General features: G+C 50.8%; 2 protein-coding genes across 16 annotated transcripts in view; one reads left to right on the top strand and one right to left on the bottom strand.

Annotated features, from left to right (window-relative positions):
* DRC3 (dynein regulatory complex subunit 3) overlaps positions 1-6,311 on the top strand; it is a 64,440-nt gene extending 58,129 nt beyond the window's left edge. For 5 of the 7 annotated variants that reach the window (XM_077163379.1, XM_077163378.1, XM_077163380.1 and 2 more), the window contains 2 exons: positions 5,647-5,778; positions 6,049-6,311. In XM_077163379.1, coding sequence (XP_077019494.1) covers positions 5,647-5,778; positions 6,049-6,162 — 246 coding nt within the window. In that variant the 3' untranslated portion in view covers positions 6,163-6,311. Of the gene's footprint in view, positions 1-813; positions 2,167-5,646; positions 5,779-6,028 lie in introns of those variants that run through there. The other 2 variants (XM_077163377.1, XM_077163381.1) reach the window with 2 other exon arrangements.
* ATPAF2 (ATP synthase mitochondrial F1 complex assembly factor 2) lies at positions 389-23,865 on the bottom strand. 9 transcript variants are annotated; one of them, XR_013177311.1, is made up of 10 exons: positions 23,562-23,865; positions 14,626-14,670; positions 14,224-14,369; positions 12,698-12,795; positions 11,122-11,202; positions 9,297-9,409; positions 8,696-8,811; positions 7,167-7,324; positions 6,044-6,135; positions 389-1,368 (listed from the first exon to the last, which is right to left on the bottom strand). XR_013177311.1 is itself a non-coding variant. In XM_077163400.1 (9 exons), exons 1-8 carry the CDS (start codon positions 23,692-23,694, stop codon positions 7,187-7,189), a joined length of 870 nt encoding a protein of 289 aa, XP_077019515.1. In that variant the 5' UTR covers positions 23,695-23,865; the 3' UTR covers positions 3,767-6,135; positions 7,167-7,186. The 9 variants fall into 9 exon arrangements, 7 of the variants coding, with proteins under 7 accessions (XP_077019515.1, XP_077019514.1, XP_077019518.1 ...); XR_013177310.1 differs by lacking the exon at positions 389-1,368 and adding an exon at positions 3,767-5,706; XM_077163400.1 differs by lacking the exon at positions 389-1,368 and having other exon boundaries at positions 3,767-6,135.
* Between the last annotated feature and the right edge of the window lie 446 nt (positions 23,866-24,311).

The raw sequence follows: 24,311 nt of genomic DNA on the forward strand, positions 1-24,311 counted from the left end.
CCGGGGACAGGGTGGTCGGGAGGACACTGGGTGGCTCTCCCTCGACAGAGTAGCTGGCAGTGCCCGCCCCTGCCCTAGCTGCCAGGCTGGGACCAAGAGGGGCTCAGGTGCCCGGGTAGGTGTGACAGGACGATTTGATCCCGTGTGACGGGGCAGCAGATCCGCTCGGGAGTGGGGATCAGCTGTGAACTTCTCAAGAGGGGCCCCCCCCCACAAGAAGTTGCTTACAAAGAAACGTGGTCTTTGAAGTGGCAGCAGTCACCACTGTGGAAGGTCAGGGAGTCCTACAGAAGGGAGCTGGCCCTCCTCGTGCTGGGTGCCCTCCCCCACCCCCACCCCCATTCCACCTCAGTGCTTCTGACTTGCAGAAACGGCAAAGGAATCTGAATAACCTACCCAACAACTATTCCACAGGGAAAAACTGAAGTAGCCACCCCTGGAGGCCCACTGAAGTCCCGAGGCCGTGTGCGAGGACATGCTGTATCACTCCTTCAATTCAGTGCCCTTGGTTTGCATTGCAAACGTCATACTGTTTCTCAGAACCAATTTTAATCTCTTACATTTCTAAGCAGATTTTAGTTTTTGCTGCTTCTCACAGCTCGAGGCTGTTTTCTCGTCTGGCCTTAGAATATCAGCTAAACCCTTGTATAAAAAGTGAAGCGCGAGGGTCTTTCCTGGTGGGTGGATGCTGTGTTGTGTTGTTTCTGAGACAGGGACCAGCCGGCAGGCACTGCACCCTCCGAACCCCTCCTGGGGCCTGGCCTGGCCCTTCCACCACCGAGAAATGACTGCTTGTCTTTTCTCTCCTGCAAGGGCGCCCGTCGGTTCCCCAGACCTCCATCACCAGCTAACCTGGCTTTCCCCATGTAGAATTCCATGACTTCATGGAAAACCAGCATCCCGCAGGATATTAACAGGCATGATGCCGAAAAGGAGTCTGAGGCCAGAAGCTGGAAAACCGCAGAGACAAAGCTGGCAGGCTTATGTTCTGTAGCCCCTCCCGGAGTCTTTAGAGGGGAGGAGGTGTTCCGAGTGACCTGTGCTGGGGTGACAAGTGACAACAAACCCAGTGGCTTAAAACGACATTAGTTTATTCAATCAGTGCTGGAGGGCTGGAAGTCTTAACTCAGGCTGTGGGAGGGCTGGGCCCCACCCGAAGCCCAAAGGGAGGGTCCCTTCCTGCCTCTTCCAGGGCTCCTCGGCCTGTGGCTGCATCACTCCACCTCCGTCCCCCACGGTCTTCTCCGGGCAGGGAAGGCATCTAGACCTCTCAGCTTCTCTTATAAGGCCATGTGACCTTCAGGGGCCACCCGGCTAGCCCAAGGCAATCTCCCATCTCAAGCACCTTAAGTCAATCACGCACGGTTTCTGTCACATAAGGTAACATCACAAATCCCAGAAATTAGAAAGTGAACATATCTTTAGGGGGCAGTTTTTCAGCCCACCCAGGTATACAGAATTTCCCAAAACATCCATGGCCAAAGAATACTTTTTTCTGCATAAAAATTAACATCTCGACTTCCGGAGAAGATGGCGGCTTAGTAAGACGCGCGGGTCTTAGTTCCTCCTCCAGAAAAGCAACTAAAGAAACAGAAACAATACGAAACAGCTCCTGGAGTCACGACAGAGACCAAAAAGACAGCGTACCCCATTCTGGAACAGCTGAACCGGCAGGGAGAATCTGCTGCGGTGAGATACCCAAGGGGCGTGCGTTTTCCTGGCCGGGGCAGCTGGCGACTGCGGTCCCCTCCACGCACGCAGCTCCCCAGTCTGACTGGGAACATTGGATAGCGGGGCCCTCCCGTCACGCTTGGCGTTTCGGGCCAGCTGGGCAATTAGGACCGGCACTCTCCCAAGCCGCGGCGGCCAGCGACCCCCGCCTCCACGCGCGGTTTCCCGGGTCGACTGCCATGCAGACAGACGAGCGCCACGAGCGCCACCTACTGGGCAGGAAAAGAAAAACAGAGCCCAGAGATTTCACAGAAAAACCTTTCAACCAGCTGGGTCCCACACCCAGGGAAATCTGATCAAATGCCCAGACACCAGCAGAAAATAATGGATGACGCTCGGAAAATTGAAGATATGGCCCAGTCAAAGGAACAAACCAATAGTTCAAATGAGATACAGGAGCTGAGACAACTAATGCTGAATATACGAACAGAAATGGAAAAACTCTTCAAAAACCAAATCAATAAATTGAGGGAGGACATGAAGAAGACATGGGCTGAACAAAAAGAAGAAATAGAAAATCTGAAAAAACAAATCACAGAACTTATGGGAGTGAAGGACAAAGAAGAAAAAATGGAAAAAACAATGGATACCTACAATGGTAGATCTAAAGAGACAGAAGCTACAATTAGTGAACTGGAGGATGGAACATCTGAATTCCAAAAAGAAACAGAAACTATAGGGAAAAGAATGGAAAAACTTGAGCAGGGGATCAGGGAACTGAATGACAATATGAAGCGCACAAATATACGTGTTGTGGGTGTCCCAGAAGGAGAAGAGAAGGGAAAAGGAGGAGAAAAACTAATGGAAGAAATTATCACTGAAAATTTCCCAACTCTTATGAGAGACCTAAATTTGCAGATCCAAGAAGTGCAGCGCACCCCAAAGAGAATAGACCCAAATAGGCGTTCTCCAAGACACTTACTAGTTAGAATGTCAGAGGTCAAAGAGAAAGAGAGGATCTTGAAAGCAGCAAGAGAAAAACAATCTGTCACATACAAGGGAAACCCAGTAAGACTATGTGTAGATTTCTCAGCAGAAACCATGGAAGCTAGAAGACAGTGGGATGATATATTTAAATTACTAAAAGAGAAAAACTGCCAACCAAGACTCCTATATCCAGCAAAATTGTCCTTCAAAAATGAAGGAGAAATTAAAACATTTATAGACAAAAAGTCACTGAGAGAATTTGTGACCAAGAGACCAGCTCTGCAAGAAATACTAAAGGGAGCACTAGAGTCAGATACGAAAAGACAGAAGAGAGAGGTATGGAGTAAAGTGTAGAAAGAAGGAAAATCAGATATGATATATATAATACAAAAGGCAAAATGTTAGAGGAAAATATTATCCAAACAGTAATAATACTAAAAGTTAATGGACTGAATTTCCCAATCAAAAGACATAGAATGGCAGAATGGATTACGACCCAGCAATACCACTGCTAGGTATCTACTCAAGGGACTTAAGGGCAAAGACACAGATGGACATTTGCACACCAGTGTTTATAGCAGCATTATCTACAATTGCAAAGAGATGGAAACAGCCAAAATGTTCATCAACAGACGAGTGGCTAAACAAACTGTGGCGTATACCTACGATGGAATATTATGCAGCTTTAAGACAGACTAAACTTATGAAGCATGTAATAACATGGATGGACCTAGAGAACATTATGCTGAGTGAGTCTAGCCCAAAACTAAAGGACAAATACTGTAAGGTCCCACTGATGTGAACCGACATTCGAGAATCAGCTTGGAATATATCATTGGTAACAGAGACCAGCAGGAGTTAGAAACAGGGTAAGATAATGGGTAATTGGAGCTGAAGGGATACAGACTGTGCAACAGGACTAGATACAAAAACTCAAAAATGGACAGCACAATAATACCTAAGTGTAATGTAACTAGGTTGGAACACTGAATGAAGCTGCACCTGAAATATGGTTTTTTGTTTATTTGTTTGTGTGTTTGTATCTTTTGTTTTTGTTTTTTTCTTTTTCCTTTTTATATATATATATATATATTATTAGTATTATTATTTTAATTCTCTTCTCTATATTAACATTCTATATCTTTTTCTGCTGTTTTGCTAGTTCTTTTCCTAAATCGATGCGAATGTACTAAGAAATGATGATCATACATCTATGTGATGATACTAAGAATTACTGAGTGCATTTGTAGAATGGAATGATTTCTAAATGTTGTGTTAATTTCTTTTCTTTTTTTTGATTAATAAAAAAATTAAAAAAATTAACATCTCAAGATTTCACAGAATACATTTTGGAGACTGTTAATTGCTACTGTATGAAAAAGAAACAAAACCCATAAAAGAAAGTAGCCTCACAGTCATCTCAGTAATATAAAAATGTAATTCCTTAGGCCACTACTCAGATACTTGTAAGCACTTTCTACTCAGTATTCTGAGAACATTCACAGTTTTGACAACTGATCAAATGGTATCTAAGTTAGTGTTTAATATTTAGAATTTAAGAACTTTGCTGTCTGAATTTGTAGTTTTTTTTCCCCTTGTTGCCTTAATTTTAAATTGCTTTATGAAACTTATTGTGCAAACACAGGTTTTACAATGATTATATGGACACTTTATTTAAATATGCCTACGGTTAAGCTAAGATATCCGTTCTTGGTTGTTCTAAGTGTATTGTTTGTTTTCTTTAAAAAAAAAAAAAAAAAGGAACACCTAGGGCTCTATCTGAGATTCTATAACACTTTCATATACTAACTTTACTTTCCTGAAACCTATCTATAACCTCCAAAGGGTTTCTAGACCAGATAAATCCTGCAACCCTGAGGGGCCAGCCTCTCCAAGAATATCAGCTAATTACACCCCCCATGCCACATTATCGACACCCAGCTTCAACATGATAAAATCAGAATGAGCATAGCTCAAAGATTTCTGTAAAGTGGGAGAAGGATCAAAGGAGAAGGAGGAGGTATAACAGAGAAAATAGGATTTAACAAATGAGTATGGCTGCTGAATCACTATGCTGACATTTCTTTTAGCCTCCAGCGTTTGGGAGCAGTGCGAGGGAAAAACCTGAAGTTGTGGAACAGTGTCCCACCAAACTCTGACATTTATTCTGTTACTACTTGTTAAAACGTACTTTGAAATTTATTGCTTTTTCTTTGGTATATATGTTACATGTCACAATTTTAAAAAATGGCTGTGGCAAAAAAAAAGTAGTTCCTTTGCCGACCTGGCATTATAAGGAGCCCGCCCTTCAGAGGGGAAGCTGCCATTTGATAAACGCTTAAGCGACCTCCCGGACTCTGGGAAGTAACTGAACCATCCCTCCTACACAGCAGCCACGGAGCAAACCCTAGGACCAGCCAGGCCTATTCAAGGTCATTTTAAAAGCTTTTCACAGGGCGGGCAATGGTGATGCAGTGGTAGAGTTCTCGTCTGCCATGCCAGAGACCTGGGTCTGATACCTGGTGCCCATGCGAAAAAAAAAAAAAAAAAAACGCCTTTCACATGGCAGGAGACAAGGCCAGCATGAGGAAGCACATAGAGCCCTGAAGGAATCAGCGTTGTGGGGCAGTGGGGAGGCGTGCGGGCAGGCGCCAGCCGTCTGCAGGGCCCTCTGTCCTCAGGGAGCGGCCTTGAGAGCCCGGCCAGTGGGGGGTGGGGGCAGGCAAGTTAGACTCGGGAACAGTGAGCATCCCAGCAGCCATGGGACAGCAGGTGGCCCGAGCAGGGGTCAGCGGGGGCCACCACCTGCCCTTTCCAGGGAAGACCTGCTTCCCCTGGGGTTCCAGAGTTAAGACCCCTGGCTGCCCCCTCCCCTGTCACGCCCGGGGCCTGGGCACGGTAGCAAAGTGTAGGGGCTGGGGGATCTGACTTGGGGCTTGGGGCCTGACGACACCCCCAGTCTCACTTGGCCACTCTCTCCCACGCCAGCTTTTCGTGGACAAAGACACGCTCGTCGGCGCCGTCGGGGCCTCCCATGACATGCACCTCCTGAGGATCGACAACCGCGAGGACGCACTGGTGACCAGAGCCAACGCGTGGTGCACACGCTTCGTGGACAAGGTGGCGCACGTCATGGCAGGGGAAGGGGGCTGTGCCCGGGCATGTGCAGTGGGGGTAAAAGGGGGGAAGAAACACTGGCAGGGTGCAGAACTCCACGCCGAAGACATCATTCCACCTGGTGCGGAGGTTAGCGCTCTCGGGCCCCGCCTCCCTCCCTCCTCCCTCAAATGCGCAGAGAGGAGCAGGACCCAGGGGAGGGGGCAGGTGAGCCAGGGGATTTAGGGAGCCACCTTCTTCGGTCTGGACTCAGGGGCTTTGGACTCACCCCAGATTCACCAGGACGAAACCAGGAGGAACCGCGAGCGAGTGAAGGAAATCACCCAGTACATCGACCACATGCAGAACGAGCTGGACAGCCTGGAGTTCGGAGACGTTCTCGATTAGCTGTGTCCGCCCCACCCGGAGGGCCTGTGCCTCGCTGACCCCTCGGAGGAGCACTGGTGGATGCCTCAACCCACTCCTCCCTTACCACCCATTCCCTCCACCCCGGGAGAACTTCCAAATGTACAAATAATAAATAAATAGAGAACTTAGGTCACCTTTCCTCATTCTCTAAAAAAATAAAAAAAGCGGAATTCAACTCAAGCGGGAGCAGGAGCCGAGCCGCGAGCCCCCCAGCTGGCCAGTCTGCTAAGTGCAACCCGGGGCCTACCAGTGGGCCATGCTGGGCCTGCGCTGTGACCCCGCTGCCCACTGCCCCGGCCACCCCGGGCAGGTGAAGCAAGAGGGGAGAGGAACCCTGGGCAGTGGGGTGCCATCAGTGAAGGCTTGGCTGCAGGGTCTGAGGCCCTCTGGGGCGGGACGCATGGGCCCTGGCACCGAGTGGCAGCTGCTGCACTTTCAGACTGCAAAGCACAGAAACCACGTGGACTTCCTATTTGCAAGAGTAAATCTTTTTTTCTGGAACAGTAGGAACACACAGAAACATCTGTTTAGACCAAGAAGGGCTCACTCTCCAGAGGTCACCCAATTAAAAACCAGGAAAGAAAAAAGCCTCTAGCTGAGGCTAAAGGACATGTGGACAACTGTGGGCTGCTAGCACCATGTCCACGCGTGGGAGGTTCCTGGCTAAGGTGGCGGGGAGCAGAGGAGTCTGAGCAGCCACATCCAGGTAAGACACGCTGTCTCACCTTGGTGGGCCCGGCCGGGCCCAAGGGATGGGGAAGTAGCAGTGCCAGGAGCAGCAGCACTGGCCACACGTGGGTGGACGGGGGCTTAACAGGACGAAGGTCAGCAGGTCAGTCACGGGGCAGCAGCTCGACCCCACGCCTCGTCTTGCTGCAGGCCAGGCCTGGGCGGCTGGGTGGACAGGGTGGCCGTCAAGTCAGCCACCCGCACCCAGGGCTGTCGGGGCAGAAGCCAAGCCGGCAGGACGGGCCCCATCCCACCTGGTGCGCGCCCGTCTCACTCAGTCCCGCAGCAGCTTGTGCCGGACCATGGAGCTCTGGGAGCAGAGGTGGACGAAGAGGGCACCAGCGGCTGTGCGGGCCCGCAGCTCCTGTACCGCGTAGTCGTGGGCCCACTCGATGTTGCCCCACTTCTGGATCTGAGGGGAGACGAGAGGGGCGTTGTGAGAGTGGCCAGCACCCCTGCTGCCCTTTGGGCCAAAGCCACGTTCCGGCAAGAGCAGAGCCTTTTGCCGGAACCCGAGAGCTGTGCCAGTGGCCAGGGCGGGCCTCCAGGTACCCAGCCCAAGCGCACTGACCTCTGCAGGCTGACCCCGTGCACTTCCCCTGCACCTGCTTCGCCCCAGGAGGCCGGCGTGAGGCCCGCCCACTTCCCGGCCATGGCCCTGCATGGAGAGACACCCACAGGCCAGCCTTGGTCCTGTGGTCCGTTCAGCTGACACCTAGGCAGTGGCAGGGCTGAAGCAGCCTCAGGGACACGCACAGGGACACTGTCCCCACCAGGACCTGCGGGCTCCTCGCTGGGGGTCCTCAAAGGCCTGGCCCGGCCGCCCTAGCCCATCCTGTGGCTCAGGACCTGACGTGCCACACCAGCTGCTGCACCCCTGGGCCGCCCAAGCTCAGTCTGGGAAACAGTCCCCAGACAGCATCCTCTCCCGCCAGGGCATTGCGCGGAGAAGGGAGACTAGGCTCAGAGACGGGCCGCCGGGCTTGGGGCCGCAGATCCCGAAGCAGCACCCAGACCGGAAACCAGGGCTCCCAAGGCCGGGAACCCGAGTCCTGACAAAGGATTTCTGCCTCCCCAGCCCCAAGCATTTCTTGGAATCAAAAGCCAACTAGAAGGACGGGGAAATAGTGTTTTTACAAAAAGATTTTCCTCTTCCTGGGAACCAAACTGTGACAGCAATTAACCTTCTGGGATTGGGAGGAAAACCGAAAGGATGGCAAATACTGCTGTACGTCTCAGAATTTTAAAATGTAGTATGGCAAAAGCTTACAAATTCCGAGGCCTCTAAATCAAAATTTGAGTACAAACTGCAGATGCCCCACACTCTGGTGCCAGCCAGGTGAACCGCTGGGTGACACTGCAGAAATGGCCCCTATTTAAGAGCACATGTGTGATTTTGGGGATTCTGCTAAGTATCCTGGCCCCGCAGGACCCCAAATCACAGAGGGATGATGACCTGGCCTCAGCCCCTGGCTTGAACCTTTTCCAGCTGTGTGACCGCCTGCCTCAGTCTCCCCCTGCAGACCAGAGGCTGCTGAGAGGAGGGCGAGGCAAATGAGAGGCACTAGCACTTCCTACCACGCTTTTTCAATTATTCTTATTACCTGGCAGTGCTTGTACTGGTCCACAGCTTTAATGTCAGTTTGCATGAGGAAGTTTCAAAGGCTAAGTTCTAAAGGCTAATTACAAGAACCCAGAAGGCTTAGCTACCCCCACCCGCAGGTTAGTCTGGACGAGGGAGGGGCGCCCTGCACTGGGGCCCCGGCTCCCCAGTACCCCTCACCTGGTACTCCTCCTCCAGGTGCGACAGCAGCACAGCCTGCTCCACCGTCAGATACAGGTCCATGAGGCCCAAGGCCAGCACCAGGGACTTGAGCTGGGTAACCAAAAACTCAATCCCTGCAAGGAAACAAGCCAGGTCAGGGCCCAGGACCTGCCAGCCCTGGGCCCCCACAGGCAGCTGCTGCCGTCCGGCCCGGTGGGTCTCTGCCCCCAGCCCTAGAAGGGAGCAGGAATGGTGAACGGGGAGCCCCTGCTATTTGGGTCTGCCCTCCCCTCCTGCTCTGGAAGGCACTCTGGTTTTTCTTGGGGCAAGCCCTACTCTGCTCCTGCCTGGGCTAGGCCCATCCGAACACTCCACCCCCCAGGGCACGTGGCCAGGCTGGCCCAATGCACCCCAGATTTCCACTGGAGAAGAGACACCCCACCTTCTGCTGGAACACTGTGAGCCTGGAGCATAAGGGGGTCCCGCTGTCAGCTGAGACTGAGCACAAGTGCCGCCATCCTCAGAGCACCCCCCAGAGCCCTTCTCCATGCCAGGTCCTAGGGAAGGGCGAGCACCCACCGGACGCCCCATCTCGGGCCCTCGGGGGCTCCAGGAGTACCTTGCAGGGCCCACATGTTGTAAGATGCCAGGTGGCTGACAAGCACTTCCCGTGTCCTGGCCGGGATGCTGGGTCCCAGGATGCTGGTGGAGGAGCCGATCTCAATGCCGTATCTGAAAGGACAGGGCTCTGGTGCGTCCCTGTCCTGCTGTGGCCTGAGAGCAGCAAAGACCTGAACCATGGAGCATGTGTATGCCCCTTAGGACAGCTGGCCAAGACCCCAGTCTCGGGAAGGCCAATGGCCTCCTGACCCAATTTTCCATCCCAAGAGCAAACTCAGAGGACCAAGAAACTGCCCTGAGTTGGCTGCGAGCCACGCAGGCTGGAGGCGCCCGTCCCCGCAGCCGCGCACTCTCAGGCACTCACCCGGAAGGTTCCATGGAAGTGTGGGCTGCCTGCTTTCTAAACTTAGTAACGTTTTTCTCATCTGAGCCCATAAAAAGTTTCTTTTAAATATTGTTTTCCTTACAAGAACATCTCTATGTTCTTTATAACCCAACCCTTCTTATTTAACAAATAATTTATCAAGCCTCTACAATATATAAGGTGTTGTTTTCGGCCTGTGATTGATGAGATAGGAGCTGGCTTCAAGAAAAGATACGTTTTTCAAGAATAATCATAACTGTAGAAAACACATGAAAAATATGATGTGATAAAACCATTTCTGTGATTTTTCTTTAATATATCATTGATTTTTTTTCTCTCACTGGTTTAAAAATATTCTTGCGATACAAATCACACAGAGGAAATGGTTACACTTTTTCTGTAAACTATTAAGTACCAGAAATCTCAACAGCCACAAAAACCTGTTTCGCACAATGATCTCTCCAGGCACCTCAGCTGTTGTTAGATTAGACTCCAAAAGGACATTGTGTTTGCTATTTCTCCTACAGCATCAGAGAGGCCACGTTTGATTTGGTTTGAGCATGTGAGGGGGATAAGTTCTTTTAGAGGCGCTCGCGGTGCCTTTTATTGTCAAACCCCAGGATGCCTGCCCAACTGAGCATTCAATACCCAATGGGGGAAGGAGGTAGGTCCATGGGCCTCACTTCGGTGAAAGCTGCTACACCAAGAGACTCCCCACATAAGTGTTCAGAGTACTGCCATGGAAGGAGCCCTTCCAGATTTCCCATGGAATGAAATGGAATTGAGTTTGTTTTGCCACTGTATCAACAGACTATTTAATTTTGCACTCAAAAGGGTCTTCCTGTTAAGGAAAAATATTGGATATCATCAATTCCTAGAAACTGCCCACGCACAGGACACATGCTGCCTGCGCTTTTGCAGTGAAGCTGTCATCCTGCTTGGTGACTGCAATTGAGAGTCTAGCCACTGTGACACTGTTAAAAAGCACCACTTCATTTACTTGTCACCACACTCTAAGAGGTAAAGGATTCGGAGCTCCATTTTACAGGCAAGGAAACTAAAGCACAGAGAGTCTGAGTCATTGGCCCATGGTCACACAGCTGACCAGTGACAGAGCTAGGACTCAAGCCATGTGCCTGCTCCTGAGCACTGGGGGAAGGTGGCCTGGGCCTCTGGGTGCTGCCCCAGGACGAGGAGCTGCTCTGCCGGCCCATGGATGGTGCACCGAAGGCCAATCCTTGGTGCACAGAAGCAAAACCAGAAAAATGCCATAGAGCACTTTTCCAAGGTGAGCCTGGCCATGCCAGAGATTCTTGGCCCAGAAAGCTGACCAGCTAAGGGCCTTGGTTCTCCAGGGCAAGCCCCAAACCCTTCCCCAAACCCCGCCCAACGCTGGAAACCAGTCAGGTTTACCCGGGGACTGGAGGATGGAGGGGCAGGCTTAGGGGCTTCGGCTCACCTCTTCTCGGCCCACGCAACGACTGGATCCCACTCATTCTTCTGAAGTTCCACTAACGTCTCCGGCTCCTCCACCCTGTAACTAATTCAGTGCAAAAAGCACCTTCATTAATAAAAGGTACAATTCTTTAATTCAGTAAAAGACAAAGGGCAACAGTCTAAACTTTTCTCCCACCTGAGCCCCACACGTCTTTTCCCCTAAAGCAGTGGTTCTCAAAGCTTGGTCTCGGCCCAGTAGTGTCAGCTCACCAGGGGCCCTGCTAGAAATGCACAGCCTAGGCCCAGCCCATGTCTACTGAAACTGGACATGCTGGGGACGGAACCCAGTGATCGGTGTTTCAACAAGTCCCAGGGAAGCGCCCATTTGAGAACTGCCTACCTACGTGCGCCCAACTATTTGAGAGGTAAGAGCTCACGGTTAATGCCATTCCAGGGCAGATTCAACTGAATAACTGCAGCCCTAGCTGCACGCGCACTTGCTCCCAGGACCATGAATGCAAATGTTCCCGAAGCTCAGTTCCTGCATCCTAGGAACCGTGCCTCAAGGTCCCCGTTCATACTCCTGAGCCCACCTATCTCCTGGCCACAGACACACCTACTGGTGTGACACCGAGTCCAGGGGACCAACCCAGAGGCCAGGCCACATCACTCATTTTGACCCCGAGACTCCAAGACCAAGTCAGCTGAGGGCAGCTGAGCACAAAGAATGGGAACCCAGGTGGACGCAGAGGAGAGGAGAGCAGTCCAGCACATGTAGGAAAAGCTGGCCCAGTGGGAGGAGCAGATGGGCACGCTCCAGCATCCGATCTCCAGGCTCCAACCCTGGGGGCTCCCTGTGTGGTTTCCAGGAACCCCATCTTACTGAGCTGGGCTAAGTACCTTTCTGCTCCCTGTGACCCCTAACACGAATTTATTTGGTTTTCTGACCAGCAACCTCTGGGGGACCCTGCCCCTCCTCAGCCCCCAGAATTCTATCCTTCGGCCTCCACAACGCGGCAGGAGCCCAGAGCCCGCCGGCCAGCAGCTGGGGAGGCCTGGGGTGCCTCCCACAGCGGCTGTACACTCCACATCCCTTCAGTACCACTGACCAACCAGCTAAGGAACATAAGCCCGAGGGGAGACTTCAAAGGGGAGGGAGCCGGCCCCGGGGCGCCAGCTTGGACTGGCTCTTTGTGTCTGAGATGAGAAGTGACAACAAGGAGGAGGAAATGAGAACATGCGCTGGGGTCAGTTCAGGGTCAGAGGAGCTGCTGAGGGCCAGCAAGCGACCCCTTGGGTCTTGGGCCTGTAAGAGCTGCATGGACCCCCCATTCCCTCCCCCCGGGCCAGGGACGGAGGCTAGGCTACAGGAGGCAGTGCCCGGGGTTCTGGCAGCACCTCAGTGGTGGAGTCCTCTCCTAGGATTCTGCAGAGCAGCAGGGGTGGCTGTCAGGGGATTGCCTTACCTGACCTGATCTGGGAGAGAACTGGGAGAGAAAGGAAATCAGCTTGCCTGTCCTTCCTCTACTAATGGTCTGGGCATGTGCAGCAACCCCCCGAGGGACGTGCTCCCTAGCCCACTAATGTCCATTAATTACCAGATGGTGTCGGTGTCCAGGAATTTCACGGCCGCCTGGATCAGCTGCTCCTTGCTGCGCTGGGTCGGGTTGTCCAGAGAAGTGTTGCACAGTGTGGTCTGAGTCAGAAGGCAGACAGCACCCTGTCACCCCTGCCAGGCCTGGGTGAAAGTGCTGCTTCCCCACAGACACCACATCCAGTGCGCAGAGAAAGGGGACGGCTCCGCGGCCAGGACCCTAGCCAAGGCCTCGCTTGACCCCAGTGGGCGCCACCGTGGCCCAGCTCCGTGCCAAAAGCTTTGTGTGTGACCACTCAGGAGACGCCTGGGATTCTCACGGTGCCCGGCGGGAGCTGGGGGAGCAGGAGCTGTTATCTCCATCTCTCAGATGAAAAAGCTGAGCCTTAGAATTAACGAACTTCGTAAGGGCTCGTGCCCCTTGCTACCAGGCTCTGCTGTGTTAATTTAACATTCTCCACACTACCTTTGGGGTAGCTAACATCATTACACCCACTTCAGAGGGGTGGGGACCAGGGCCCAGAGGGGTGCAACCCAGCATCAGGTGCAGCGAATAAGACGTGCAAGCAGAACTGGGACGCGCATCTGCTGGCAGCAAAGCTCCACACTTGGCCCCGTAGAGCCCCCCTAATGCAGGGGGACAAGCTAACTGAGCCGATGACGGGCAGCCCTAGTCACCCTGTTCTTATCAGATGGTCAAAGGCACAGGCACCTCGGAAGGCTGGGAGGACATGGCAAGGGGTCAGTGTGCTGAGCACAGGGTGGCCGGGACTGGACATTTGCCATGGGCTGGGGCCAGGGTAAGGCCTCCACGCCTGTTCTCTCATCTGACCCTGACGGCTTCGAGAGTGGGGTACGGCTGCCATTCACCTCGTGCAGCTGAAGAACAGATGTGAGAAAGAGGCAGTGGCTCGCCCCAGATCACGCTGACTGGAAGCTGCAGAGCCTGGGTGCAAAGAGCCGAGTGAGCTGCCTCTGCGGGTATGAGGGCGGCTGGCTCTGCAGCACGTCTTCCTCACCCTTGCCCACCCGCCTCCATGCGTTCCTCCGTTCAGCCGGTTTTTACAGAGTGCCAGCTGAACCTGGAGCTAGCCAGATGCTGGGGTGTGTAGCAGAGGTGCCCTGCCCTTAAGTTGCTGTGGTGGGGGGAACAGCTAGATAATCGACATGAACACATAAAATATACAATTACAAACTGGATGAGTGCTGAGGAAATGCGTACACAACTGCTAGGATAGAAAGTAGGAGAGCCAGGGCAGTCAGGGAGGACCTGCCGGAGGAGGTGACATTTGTCCTGAGACCAGAGAAGGAAGCAGTCCCCCCAGCACAGCATTCCAAACAGCAGGCACTGCGGGTGGCCAGGCCATGAGTGGAAAGAGTGGCATGCTCAGTGAGCCGAGAGGAGATGAGTGCGGCTGGAACCAGGACACAGGGGCTTCGTCAGACTGGGGATAGGAGCCTGTGTTTGCCAGCTCCCAGAGGCAGCTGCTGGAGGGCATGGGGCAGAGGTCTGTACTGCGGACTTGTTACCAGGTGCATGGTGTAGAACTTGATGGTGTCCTTCTGGGAGTCCCATTCGGTGGCCACCGCGATAGCCAGGGCCTCGCTGGGGACGGTGAAGAGCTTGGCTTGGGGAGTTTTCAGCTTCCTGTGGTCCAGGTTTATCTCGAAGCCACCTTGAAAGATCAAAGGAAAAACTCTCAGGGATGGTTAAGTGGCATCGAGGGCCCGTTCCTATATTTAGCCACCCAAATGGCTGCAGACAAAGACACCACTCAAGGCCTTCGCTGGAGCCTTACAGAAGCACAGCTGACAGACTGCAGAGGATAACCTCGCCACTGAACCGGCGGGAGAGGAAAAATGTTTCCGACTGCGCGTGCACGCACACACGTACACGTGAAAAGCAGCAGCCAAACTGTTTCAGACACTCACCTTCACCCTGCGTGATGCTGACATTCTGATAAAACCTCTTCCTTTCTGTGGGAAAGATTTTTCAAAAAGGCAGTTTAGAGTAACGCAGACAGCTCAGGAAGCCACAAGAGGGTTTGCATCATCACTGCCAGTGTTGATTTACGGGCCTGATTTTCCGATCACCCTTCAAGGTCTGCCGTTCCCTACACAGTCTAATCAATGGCTGCTGACAGGAGCAGGGGCAGGGGCGGGCTTGGAGGGTACCGACTCCCCAGGAACCGAGAGGAACATAGCACAGTGGGTGCACACCTGGCCTCTCGCCAGCCCAGTGCTGGCTCTGCTCACACAGCCTCCTGACGCTGCAGAGACTGGGGACCGGACACATCTTTTACCACCTTCTGCTTTATTTAACCCCTTAGTATACCCTCCCACTCCCCCCACCCCCCAATGTGCCCAAATCTAAAGACGGTAACCGAATGGGTGAAGCCGGAGACCCAGTTCAGAAAAGGCTCTACTTCTTCTGAGAAGGGATGAGTGGAAGCCAGCATGCCTGGGTGCGTGTGGCAGCAGGGAGAGGCCCCAGGAGCATTTCTTGTCCCCTCTGTCCAATTAATTAACCTAATTAGCCAGCTTGCCTGTGTATTCAACAGGAACTCCAAACATCTTCTTTAAGAAGGGGAAAAGCTATCCTGTTTTCTTTCAAAAATAACTTGGAATGAAATTGTATATGAAAATGTAATCATGGTCTCTCTCCTTTACCCTGCGGGGATTAAAGATCAAGAGCCCCATAAGGAACTGTGCGGATTCTCTCTTCTGATAAAGGAGAACAAATAGGGCATGTTCTGGAAGTTATAAACACAACCCAGAGTCTAGCATCTGTGATAAACACAGACCCTTCATTTACTGGTTCATTCACGGGCACATCCACTTGCGCGTTTGTACTAAGTCTTCTGAGGCCCTGACTGTAGTCACCTCGTCGAAGCACTGATGCCGTGTGTGGAAGAAAAGGAGATTCATTAGTTTTCTTTCCGTGCATTTTTTTTAAAATCAACTAAGCTTACATTAAAATTCCAGGAATTCAAATAGGCTGAAAATTTAGGAGAACTTCCTGTGTGCACTGGGGAAGGGTAACAGAGAGAAAGCATCTGGTCTAGTGCCACACATATTCCTTCTGCGTTTCTCTGCATCGTATCTGTTTTTGCTCCATAAATCTCATTTGCTCTCATTAATGCTTAAACACAGAGGGCCCAAAACTGCACCCCCACGGTGCAATTACTAAACAAGGCCCATGCTGGTTCCCAGTGCCTGTGCTCACTAGGCGCCTACAGCCCCTGGCCTGGGCACGTGGAACACAACAGTGAGTACAAACAGACACACTCCCTCTCCTGTCAGAGCACAAACATCAAAAGTAAGAACAGCAGTCAGACCTGGCCACCAGAATGACACTGGACCCTCATGGTGTGATTTCCCACCTCCCTCTGAAATTCCAACACTGACTTTCCTTGGCGGCCTCCCAGGCCCAGTGCGTGAACCCCCAGCCTTCCACGCTGTCTCGGTGTATCGGAGGACGGGCTGACTGGGAGGCCTACCTCCCCAGCCCAGGTCTGCACCCAGGTGCCCAGGCGATGTCCGGCAGGCATGGTGTCTCCAGGTCCGGGCTGGGCAGCGTGTGTAACGGGGCCAGGCAGGGAGTTGGGGAGGACTCTGACAACTGATCTATGGGGGAGAAGGGTGTCTCTGCATGGCCAGGAAACGCCAGCAGGGAGCGCCACATGACAGTGCCCAGGAGTGCCCAGGGCTGCCCCAACCAGGCAGGGAATGGCCCTGGAGACCTGGGGCCAGACATGGACAGCGGGCCAGAGACTGATAGACAGGCCGGCCCTTCCTTTCCAAAGCTGCCAAGTCTCCTTTCCATCCTGCTGTCAGGTTTGTGCTCCTCTGACCTGGCCAGGCCCACCTCTGTATCTCAGTGAGAAAAAGAAAAAGCTGGAAGGGTTGGGATGGATGGAGGGGCAGAGAAGAAGTGATGAGAATTGCTCAAAACAGGAAAAGCAATGGCTAGAGGGCCTCCCAAGGTGAAGGTGTCACCCGACAGGCATGTTTGGGACAGAGGCTGACCCTGAATGAAGTTCCGGCGCATGAAGGGGTGAGTGTCAGCCTCTGAGCAAACTGCAGTGAGTTCCAATCACAGGCCAAGGCAGATGGATAAACCCTGGGGGCAGGCGGGGCTCAAAGACAACCCCTGCCCTTGAGCCACTTACTGTCCAACGGGAAAGACAGCTGCAAACCAGCAATACAAGAAAGGGATTTTTAGGATGGTGAAAGGGTGAGGAGCAACACAAACACATCCCAGGGAAGCTGAATCTTATCTAGGGTTGGAGGAAGGCCTCTGAGAAATCAGATTTCATGCACGACCCACAAAACACATCAGAGTTAGCCAAACTAAAGTGGTTGTTTTTGGAGGGGTTCGTGTATGGAAGCTGTTTCCAGCAAAAAGAAAAGCTTACATGAAGGTCCAGGGCTCCAGGAGAACACAATGCTTTGGAGAACTAGAAAGATGGTCAGAAGGACAAGGCCGGTGCAACGCGCGCCCCCGGGCAGGCGCCCCTCGTCCTGGAAGCTTCATGCTGCATACAGGCACGCGAGGTGGGGGAGGGCTGCTGTGTCACCCCCACCCACTGCGCTCCACCCCGGCCCCGTGGTCAGTGTCCGAGTCTCGCCGCCTGTTCCAGGCCAGCCTGGGCTTCCGGAGGCCACCTGGCCTCAGAGGCCTCTACCCCATGCACCCCCGCCCGGGCGCCCAGGCCCTGCAGAGTGGGGCAGCGCCCCCTGGCGGGAAGGCGCTTCACAGCGGACATCCCGGCTTAGGACACCCTCCCATCCGCAGCCCAGGGCTGCAGCAACCAGCCGTCTTCAGGTCAGAGTTATTTAGGACACACATACCAAGAACCTTATGACTCAACAGTAATAAAAAATAACCCAATTACAACACAAGCAAGGGCAGATGTGGCCTCTCCCTCTCTAAACCCAACTCTGCAAGTGAAATCATTGCCCTACCCCTACATGGGACATGTCATCCAGGGGTGAAAGTCTCCCTGGTGACATGGGAGATGAGCCCCAAGGATGAGCCAGGCCCTGGTACCATGGGATCAATAATTTCATCTTGACTGAAAGGGGGGAAAGGAAGCATAACTAATAAAGTATCAGTGGCAGAGAGAGTTCACATAGTCGAGAGGCTACTCTGGAGGTTGCTCTTACACAAGCTTCAGGTAGACCTTGCTACCTATCATAACCTGCCAACCTCAACCAGGAGAATTCCAGCCAATCCTAAAGAACACCGGGCACAATATATAAGATTCCACAAAGGTTTCATGTACTAGAGTAACTTTCCAGAAACCTACAACCTCCAGATGGGTCCCTGGACCAGATAAATCCTGAAATGCAGAGGGCCCAGGCTCTCCAGAACATCAGCTAGTTCCATCTCCCTATCCCATATTAGTGACAGGCCCTTCCAACATGAAAAAGCTGGAATGACCACAGCCCAAATATCCCTAAAGAGTGGGACAGAAAGATCAAAGGTGATGGTGGAGTTATACAGAGAAGGTCGGGTTTAACAAACAAATGTGAGTGCTGAATCATGATACTGATATTTCTTTTATTCTCCAGCACCCTACAGCAGCTAGAAGTAAAGACCTAAAATTGTAGCCCATACCAAAATCCAAAAACTGTTCTACCACTAATTGTTGCTTTGTACTTTGAAATTTATTGCTTTTTCGCATGTTATTTTTTACAAAAAAGAAAAAAAGAGGGGTATAACAAAGATAGGATTTAACAATTGAGTATGAGTGCTGAATCATTATACTGATATTTCTTTTAGTCTCCAGTGTCTTAGAGCAGCTAGAAAAAAAATGAAAAATCATGGAACTATAACCCATACTAACTCTGAAATCTGTTTTATAAGTACTTGTTAAAATGTACTTGGAAATTTATCACTTTGTATATATGTTGTGTTTCACAATTAAAAAAAAAAAAGTTAAAAAGAAATAAAAGCAAAGGATCTGAACAGACATTTCCCCAAAGACACACAAATGGCTAATAGGCACATGGAAAGATGGTCACCATCATCAGTCCTCAGGGAAGTACAAATCAAAACCACAGTGAGATGCCACCCCACAAGGACAGCTATCATCAAAGCACCCCACAAGGACAGCTATCATCAAAAGGCAGATGATAATAAGGGTTAGGAAGGATACGGAGAATTTGGGACCCTTCTTCGTTGCAGGTGGGAATGTAAACCGGTGCAGTCACTTTGGAAACCAGGCTGGCAGTTCCTTGAAACGCTCAATGCAAAGTTCCCATTTGACCAGGCAATTCCAGTCCTAGGTATGATACCAATCAAAGCGTGGGTACTCTGCCCCATCGGCACAAAGACCTACCCTGGGGCCCTGGGATGTCAAAGGTTCCTGAGAAAGAGCTTTACGGCAAAACACAAAGGAGAACGGGAGGCCTGAGATCCGTCTCCCCTGACTGTGGCTTCCAGTAATCCAAGAAGAGTGTAGTGGCTCCAAGTGACGATGTTAGAGACAGTCTAATTACAGAGGGTGCACAGACTGATTACATGCTCAGTCACAGAACATATGGAGGAAAACCATGGCCTCACCATAACGATGCGTGTGAGTTTTAGTATTAAAATGAGGTGTAGGGCACCTATGGGTTAAGGCAAAAGCTCCCGTGCATGTCAGAAAAGACAATTCTGGTTAGAACTAGCTTTGTCTAGTAAGATAGCCTACAAATAAGTCAGATACAAAAAGGACATATACTATTTGATCTCATTATTATGACTCTGATAAAGCTGCCAGTGTTTTGGAGCAGCTAGAAGGAAAAATCTGAGTTGAGGGCATGGTAACCCATAACAAACTCTGGGAACTGTTCTGTAGCTGCTTGTTGAAGTGTGGTTTGAAAATTATTACTTTTTCTCTTTCTTTTCTTTGCATATATATATATATATGTTATATTTTACAACTAAAAATTTTTTTAATCTATAGGCATTTATAGTAATATTAGATAAAAATAAATTCCTGAAATAAAAAATTTGAATATTTTCCTGAAATAAGGAAAATATTTATTAACATAGTTCATTACTATAGCAATGCAGATATTTGTAAGAACTGTCTACTTGATATTTTTGAGAATATTCAGTTTTGACAGCTGATCAAATGGTATCTTAGTTTTTAATACTTAGAATTTAAGAACTTCGCTATCCAAATATGTAGAATTTTTCCTTGTTGCCTTAACTTTTAATTGGTTTATGAAATTTACTGCAAACACAGGCTTTACAATGATTATATGGATATTTTATTTAATTATGCCTATGGTTAAGCTAACTAATATCTATTTTTGGCGGTTCTAAGTGTATTGCTTGTTTTCTTAAATAAAAACATATTTAAAAAAAGTTATTACCAAACAGCTGTGGTAAAATGTGTAGGTATTCATGATATGTGATAATAGCTAATACAATATTTTATTGAGAATAACACATGCCAAGCATTTTACATTTATTACCTCATTAACTTTTATGACAACTTTATGAGAAAAGCCCTACTTTCTCCCCATTTTATAGAGAAGCAAACTGAACTTACTAAATACAAACACTGATCGTTTGTCAAGGCTAGGATTTGTACTTCAGATTGTTCTTAACTGACCACACACACCACACTGGGAATCTTAAACATTTTAAAAAAAACTTCTATTAACTTACAAAAGGTGTGAGAAAGTTCTGTATGCTATTATTTGAAGTACTTCCCTAAATATCTTTCCTACAATAAGCAGATCTAGCGCAGCTACTGCCAATAATTGAATATTAAATCCGGCATTGCTTTCAACCATAAAATCAAAGGATCTTTTAAATCTAGAAATACGCACAAACAGTATAAGAGTAAACTCACAGGGACTGGCTGAAAAAGAAAAAAAAAAAAAGGTAGCCTAGGAATTGGGGAGAGTTAGTACTGAGCTGACTCAAATTCTTATGTTAATAAACATTAGAGAACTATCTACCTGATCACAAGACTTCAAATTTGTAAAACAAAATGAGGGGGTACATGTAGAGCTCGTTATGCGTTATCATGAGGCTTTAGTTATAAGGTAAAGATTATTTAGTTATACAACAAAGTATCACCATCAAAGATCAAGGCACCTGGGTTACAGTTCAGGGAGTTTCAGTAGTTACAGTATTTATTTTTGGATGTTCTACAATATATTAGAAAATAAGAAAGCATCTATATAACGATTCAGTAACCACAGTCATTTGTTAACTCTTAAATCTTGGTTATAGGTATATATTACCTGAGAGAAATGTATACCTGTAACATGTTCTCACAAAAGCATATACACAAATGTGCATAGACGACTTAGTCACAATAGCCAAAAGTTGTAAACAATCCATGTGTCCATCTGGTTTATACATACAAAAGATAATTATTTAGCCATAAAAAGTAAGGAGTATGTGCTACATGGATGGACCTCGAAAACATTATGCTAAGTGAAAAGCTGAAACTTACGCTAAGTGAAATAAATCAGTTATAAAAGGACACATACTGTATGATTCTATTTATATGAAATGTCATGAATAGGCAAATCCATAGGGAAAGAAAAAGGGTTGGCAGTTATCTAGGGCTGGAGAAAGGGGGGATTTGGGACAACATCCAAAGGATACAGGGTTTCTTGGGTGGGGGGTTGATGAAAACATTCGAAAATTATGGTGATGGCTGCATAATTCTGTGAATACACTAAAACCCACTAAATTGTCTACTTTCAATGGGGATATTACATGGTCCATCAATTATATCACAATAAAGCTGTTAGAAAAAAATTCTTCAGGCCACATGTATTTGTGCAGCAATTAATGTAAATGGGCTAAATGACTAAACACACTCTATTTTCCAAATGGTTCTTGCATCTACCGCTGGGATTGGCAAACTTGTTTCTGTAAACAGCCAGACAGTAAATATTTCAGGCGTTTCAGGCTATCCCATCTGCTGCAACTACTCAACTCCACTGTGGTGGTGAAAGCGGCTACAGACCATCTAAACAAATGAGGGTGGTTATGTTTCAATAAAACTTCATTGAAAAAAAACAGGCTGCAGGGCTGAACCCCTTATCTCCAGGATGTCCCTCAATCCACACAACCACTCTACGAGAAAGGCAGGAACAGGTCTTGCCTCTGAGGCCCAAGACACAGCTAAATGACTTGTTCAGGTGACAGCCAGGCCGTAAGTGGTGAAAAACAGCCTGGACTGCACCGCGTCTGCACTCAGCACTCCTGAACGCCTCCCACCCAAGCAGTCAAGGGTATTTGCCAGGCCACAAGCATCCTCAAGTAGGTCTCCTCTCCAACATCTCAATGGCTCTTGCCAAAATGCCCCCTCTCCTTTGGAAAACCTCCAGCGACAAGCCCAGTCCTCAGGGGCCAAGCTCAATCTCCTTGCCAGTCGAAGCCTTCATCGAGAAGCAGAGACTCTCCCATCCGGTAAGGTCTTTGCAGAGCATGCAGCGGCCTGATACTAGGCACCCCTCTCCCACACTACCTCATTCATTCATTCAATTTTTTTTCCACATATGACCACCTCCCATGCGCCAGGTACTGCCAAAAGCCTCCACGACTGTGTCTGCAGCGGAAAGGAAAAGGAGAGAGCAGATCAGTTGCCACCGTGATGGAACGTGAGCAGTTACTAACCAACACGAACTCCCGGCTTTTGTCAACTTGAGAAACTCCGGCTTGTGTCCCCTTTGCTCATGCTGTGCCTCTCTGGGATGCCCTTCCTCCTTCCTGTTTACTGCTTCTCATGGGCCACTCCAGGCCCATGAGATACATGGATGAAGCCTCCACTCCCTGCTACATCCAATCCCCTCCCCCATTTGGATAAAATTCTTTTACCTAGGAGCCAAAAGGGTCCAGAGAAAACTAAGTCCTTTAACTTAAAGAGGAAGATGAGCCCCAAAGAGAGCAGTCACATGCCCAAGATCACACAGCACTCCAGCATTAGAACCAGACTTACATTCCTGCCACAGTGCCTCAAACTGCCTGGGGTGGTTTGGATTTCTGAGAGCAGGTTGTGACAGCAAGGTCCCTCACACCAGGCTCACTGTCACCTCTGGACGTGTTCTAGCTACCTAACACTCTTCCTCCTCCTCTTCACCCAACTCCTACTCATCCATCAAGGCCCAACTTTAATGCCCTATTACTCACGACTCTTTCTAGATCCTGAGCACCCCCAACATGGGAATCAGGGCGTCTCTGTGTTGTCGCAGCTTCTTTGTATTATAACTTCCTATTTAATCAGAACAGTATAATCTTCTGCACTTGACAATGAACATTCTCAAGGTGGACCACACCTGTCTTGAAACCACTGCACACCCTACCTCCGGCATAAAGCAACTAAGGGAAGGGAAGGAGAGTGTCACTACTCTTTATTCACTAAAATGAGATCCTCCCACCCAAAAACCTCTCCCCAGCAGGAGGGAAAGGGCCAAACCGTTCTTCAAGGCCTCACTCATCAAGGGCGGAGGGGGAAAGTGTCGGTATGTGTGTGTGTGTGGGGGGGGGGGGCCAGGCAGGCCAACCTTTGCCCTCCACGACCTCTCTAAGTCTGCAGCGTGACCCTGGTGAAGTCCCGATTCAGAACCCGAATCTCTCCGTCCGAAACCTGGGATCACACCAGCTTGCGCTGCTAAGGAGACGAAAGCCGTGAGCTTTGAGAAAAAACGCCCGGGCCGAGCGGCAATGACCGTCTAGGGCTGACACACCCGGGCGCCCTCCGGCCCGCTCTGCCCTAGTCTGGGCTTCGCTTTCCGGGTCTGCACAGGACCCTACCTGGGTACCCACCCTGCATGGCTGAACTCCTCAGCCCACCTTAGCCCGGCTCGGGCCCTGGCCAAAACGGAACGGACCCTGGCCTCACCTGTCGGGGGCGCGTAGGCCCGGGCCGGAGGCAAATGGTTTGGCCCCGACCCCAGGGAGGCCGCGAGGCCACGCGGGGGCCCGCTCAGGAGGCGGCGCCCCCAGCCCCGCAGCCGGAGGCAGCTCCGCCACATGGCTCCCGAGGGCCTGGGGCGACGCGCGGCGCGAAGCCGGAGAGCAGGAAACACCGAGCGAAGGAATCCCCGAATCGCGCCGTCGGGCCGTACGAGAACTCCCCTCGCAGCCTCCACGGATTCCTCAGCGTCCCCGGGACGCCGTCACCTTCCGCGTGACGCCAACGGCGCGCCGACGCTCCCGCGCGCCTCCGGCGCACGCCCCCCGTCAATCAGCATCACAAACGCGCCTGGCCCCGCCCCACCACGCCGCGCCTCGGCAGGAAGACTACAAGTCCCAGAGGGCCGCTCGCGCACCCTGCCACGTGTTTCCTCCGCCCGCCAATGGGCGGGAGCGCCGGCTGAGCCTGTTCCTGCCCCCCGGCGCGCCCGCACCAATCGGAAGGACTGGTGTGAGTGAGTGAGAGTGTGTGTGTGTGTGTGTGTGTGTGTGTGTGTGTGTGTCTGTGTGTATGTGTGTGTGTGTGCGAGGGCAAGTGAGGAGGGGATCCAGCGCCGGACGGGGAGGCCCAGCTCGCAGATCCCGGGGTCCCGGGGCTGCCGGAGCGTTGGTCCGCAGGCAGTGGGCGGGTGACCCCTCCCCACCCGCCCCCGCCGCGCGCGTGCGCGCCCCGCCC

The sequence above is a fragment of the Tamandua tetradactyla genome, chromosome 6 (assembly GCF_023851605.1).
Source record: "Tamandua tetradactyla isolate mTamTet1 chromosome 6, mTamTet1.pri, whole genome shotgun sequence".
In the NCBI taxonomy this organism is placed as follows: domain Eukaryota; kingdom Metazoa; phylum Chordata; class Mammalia; order Pilosa; family Myrmecophagidae; genus Tamandua; species Tamandua tetradactyla.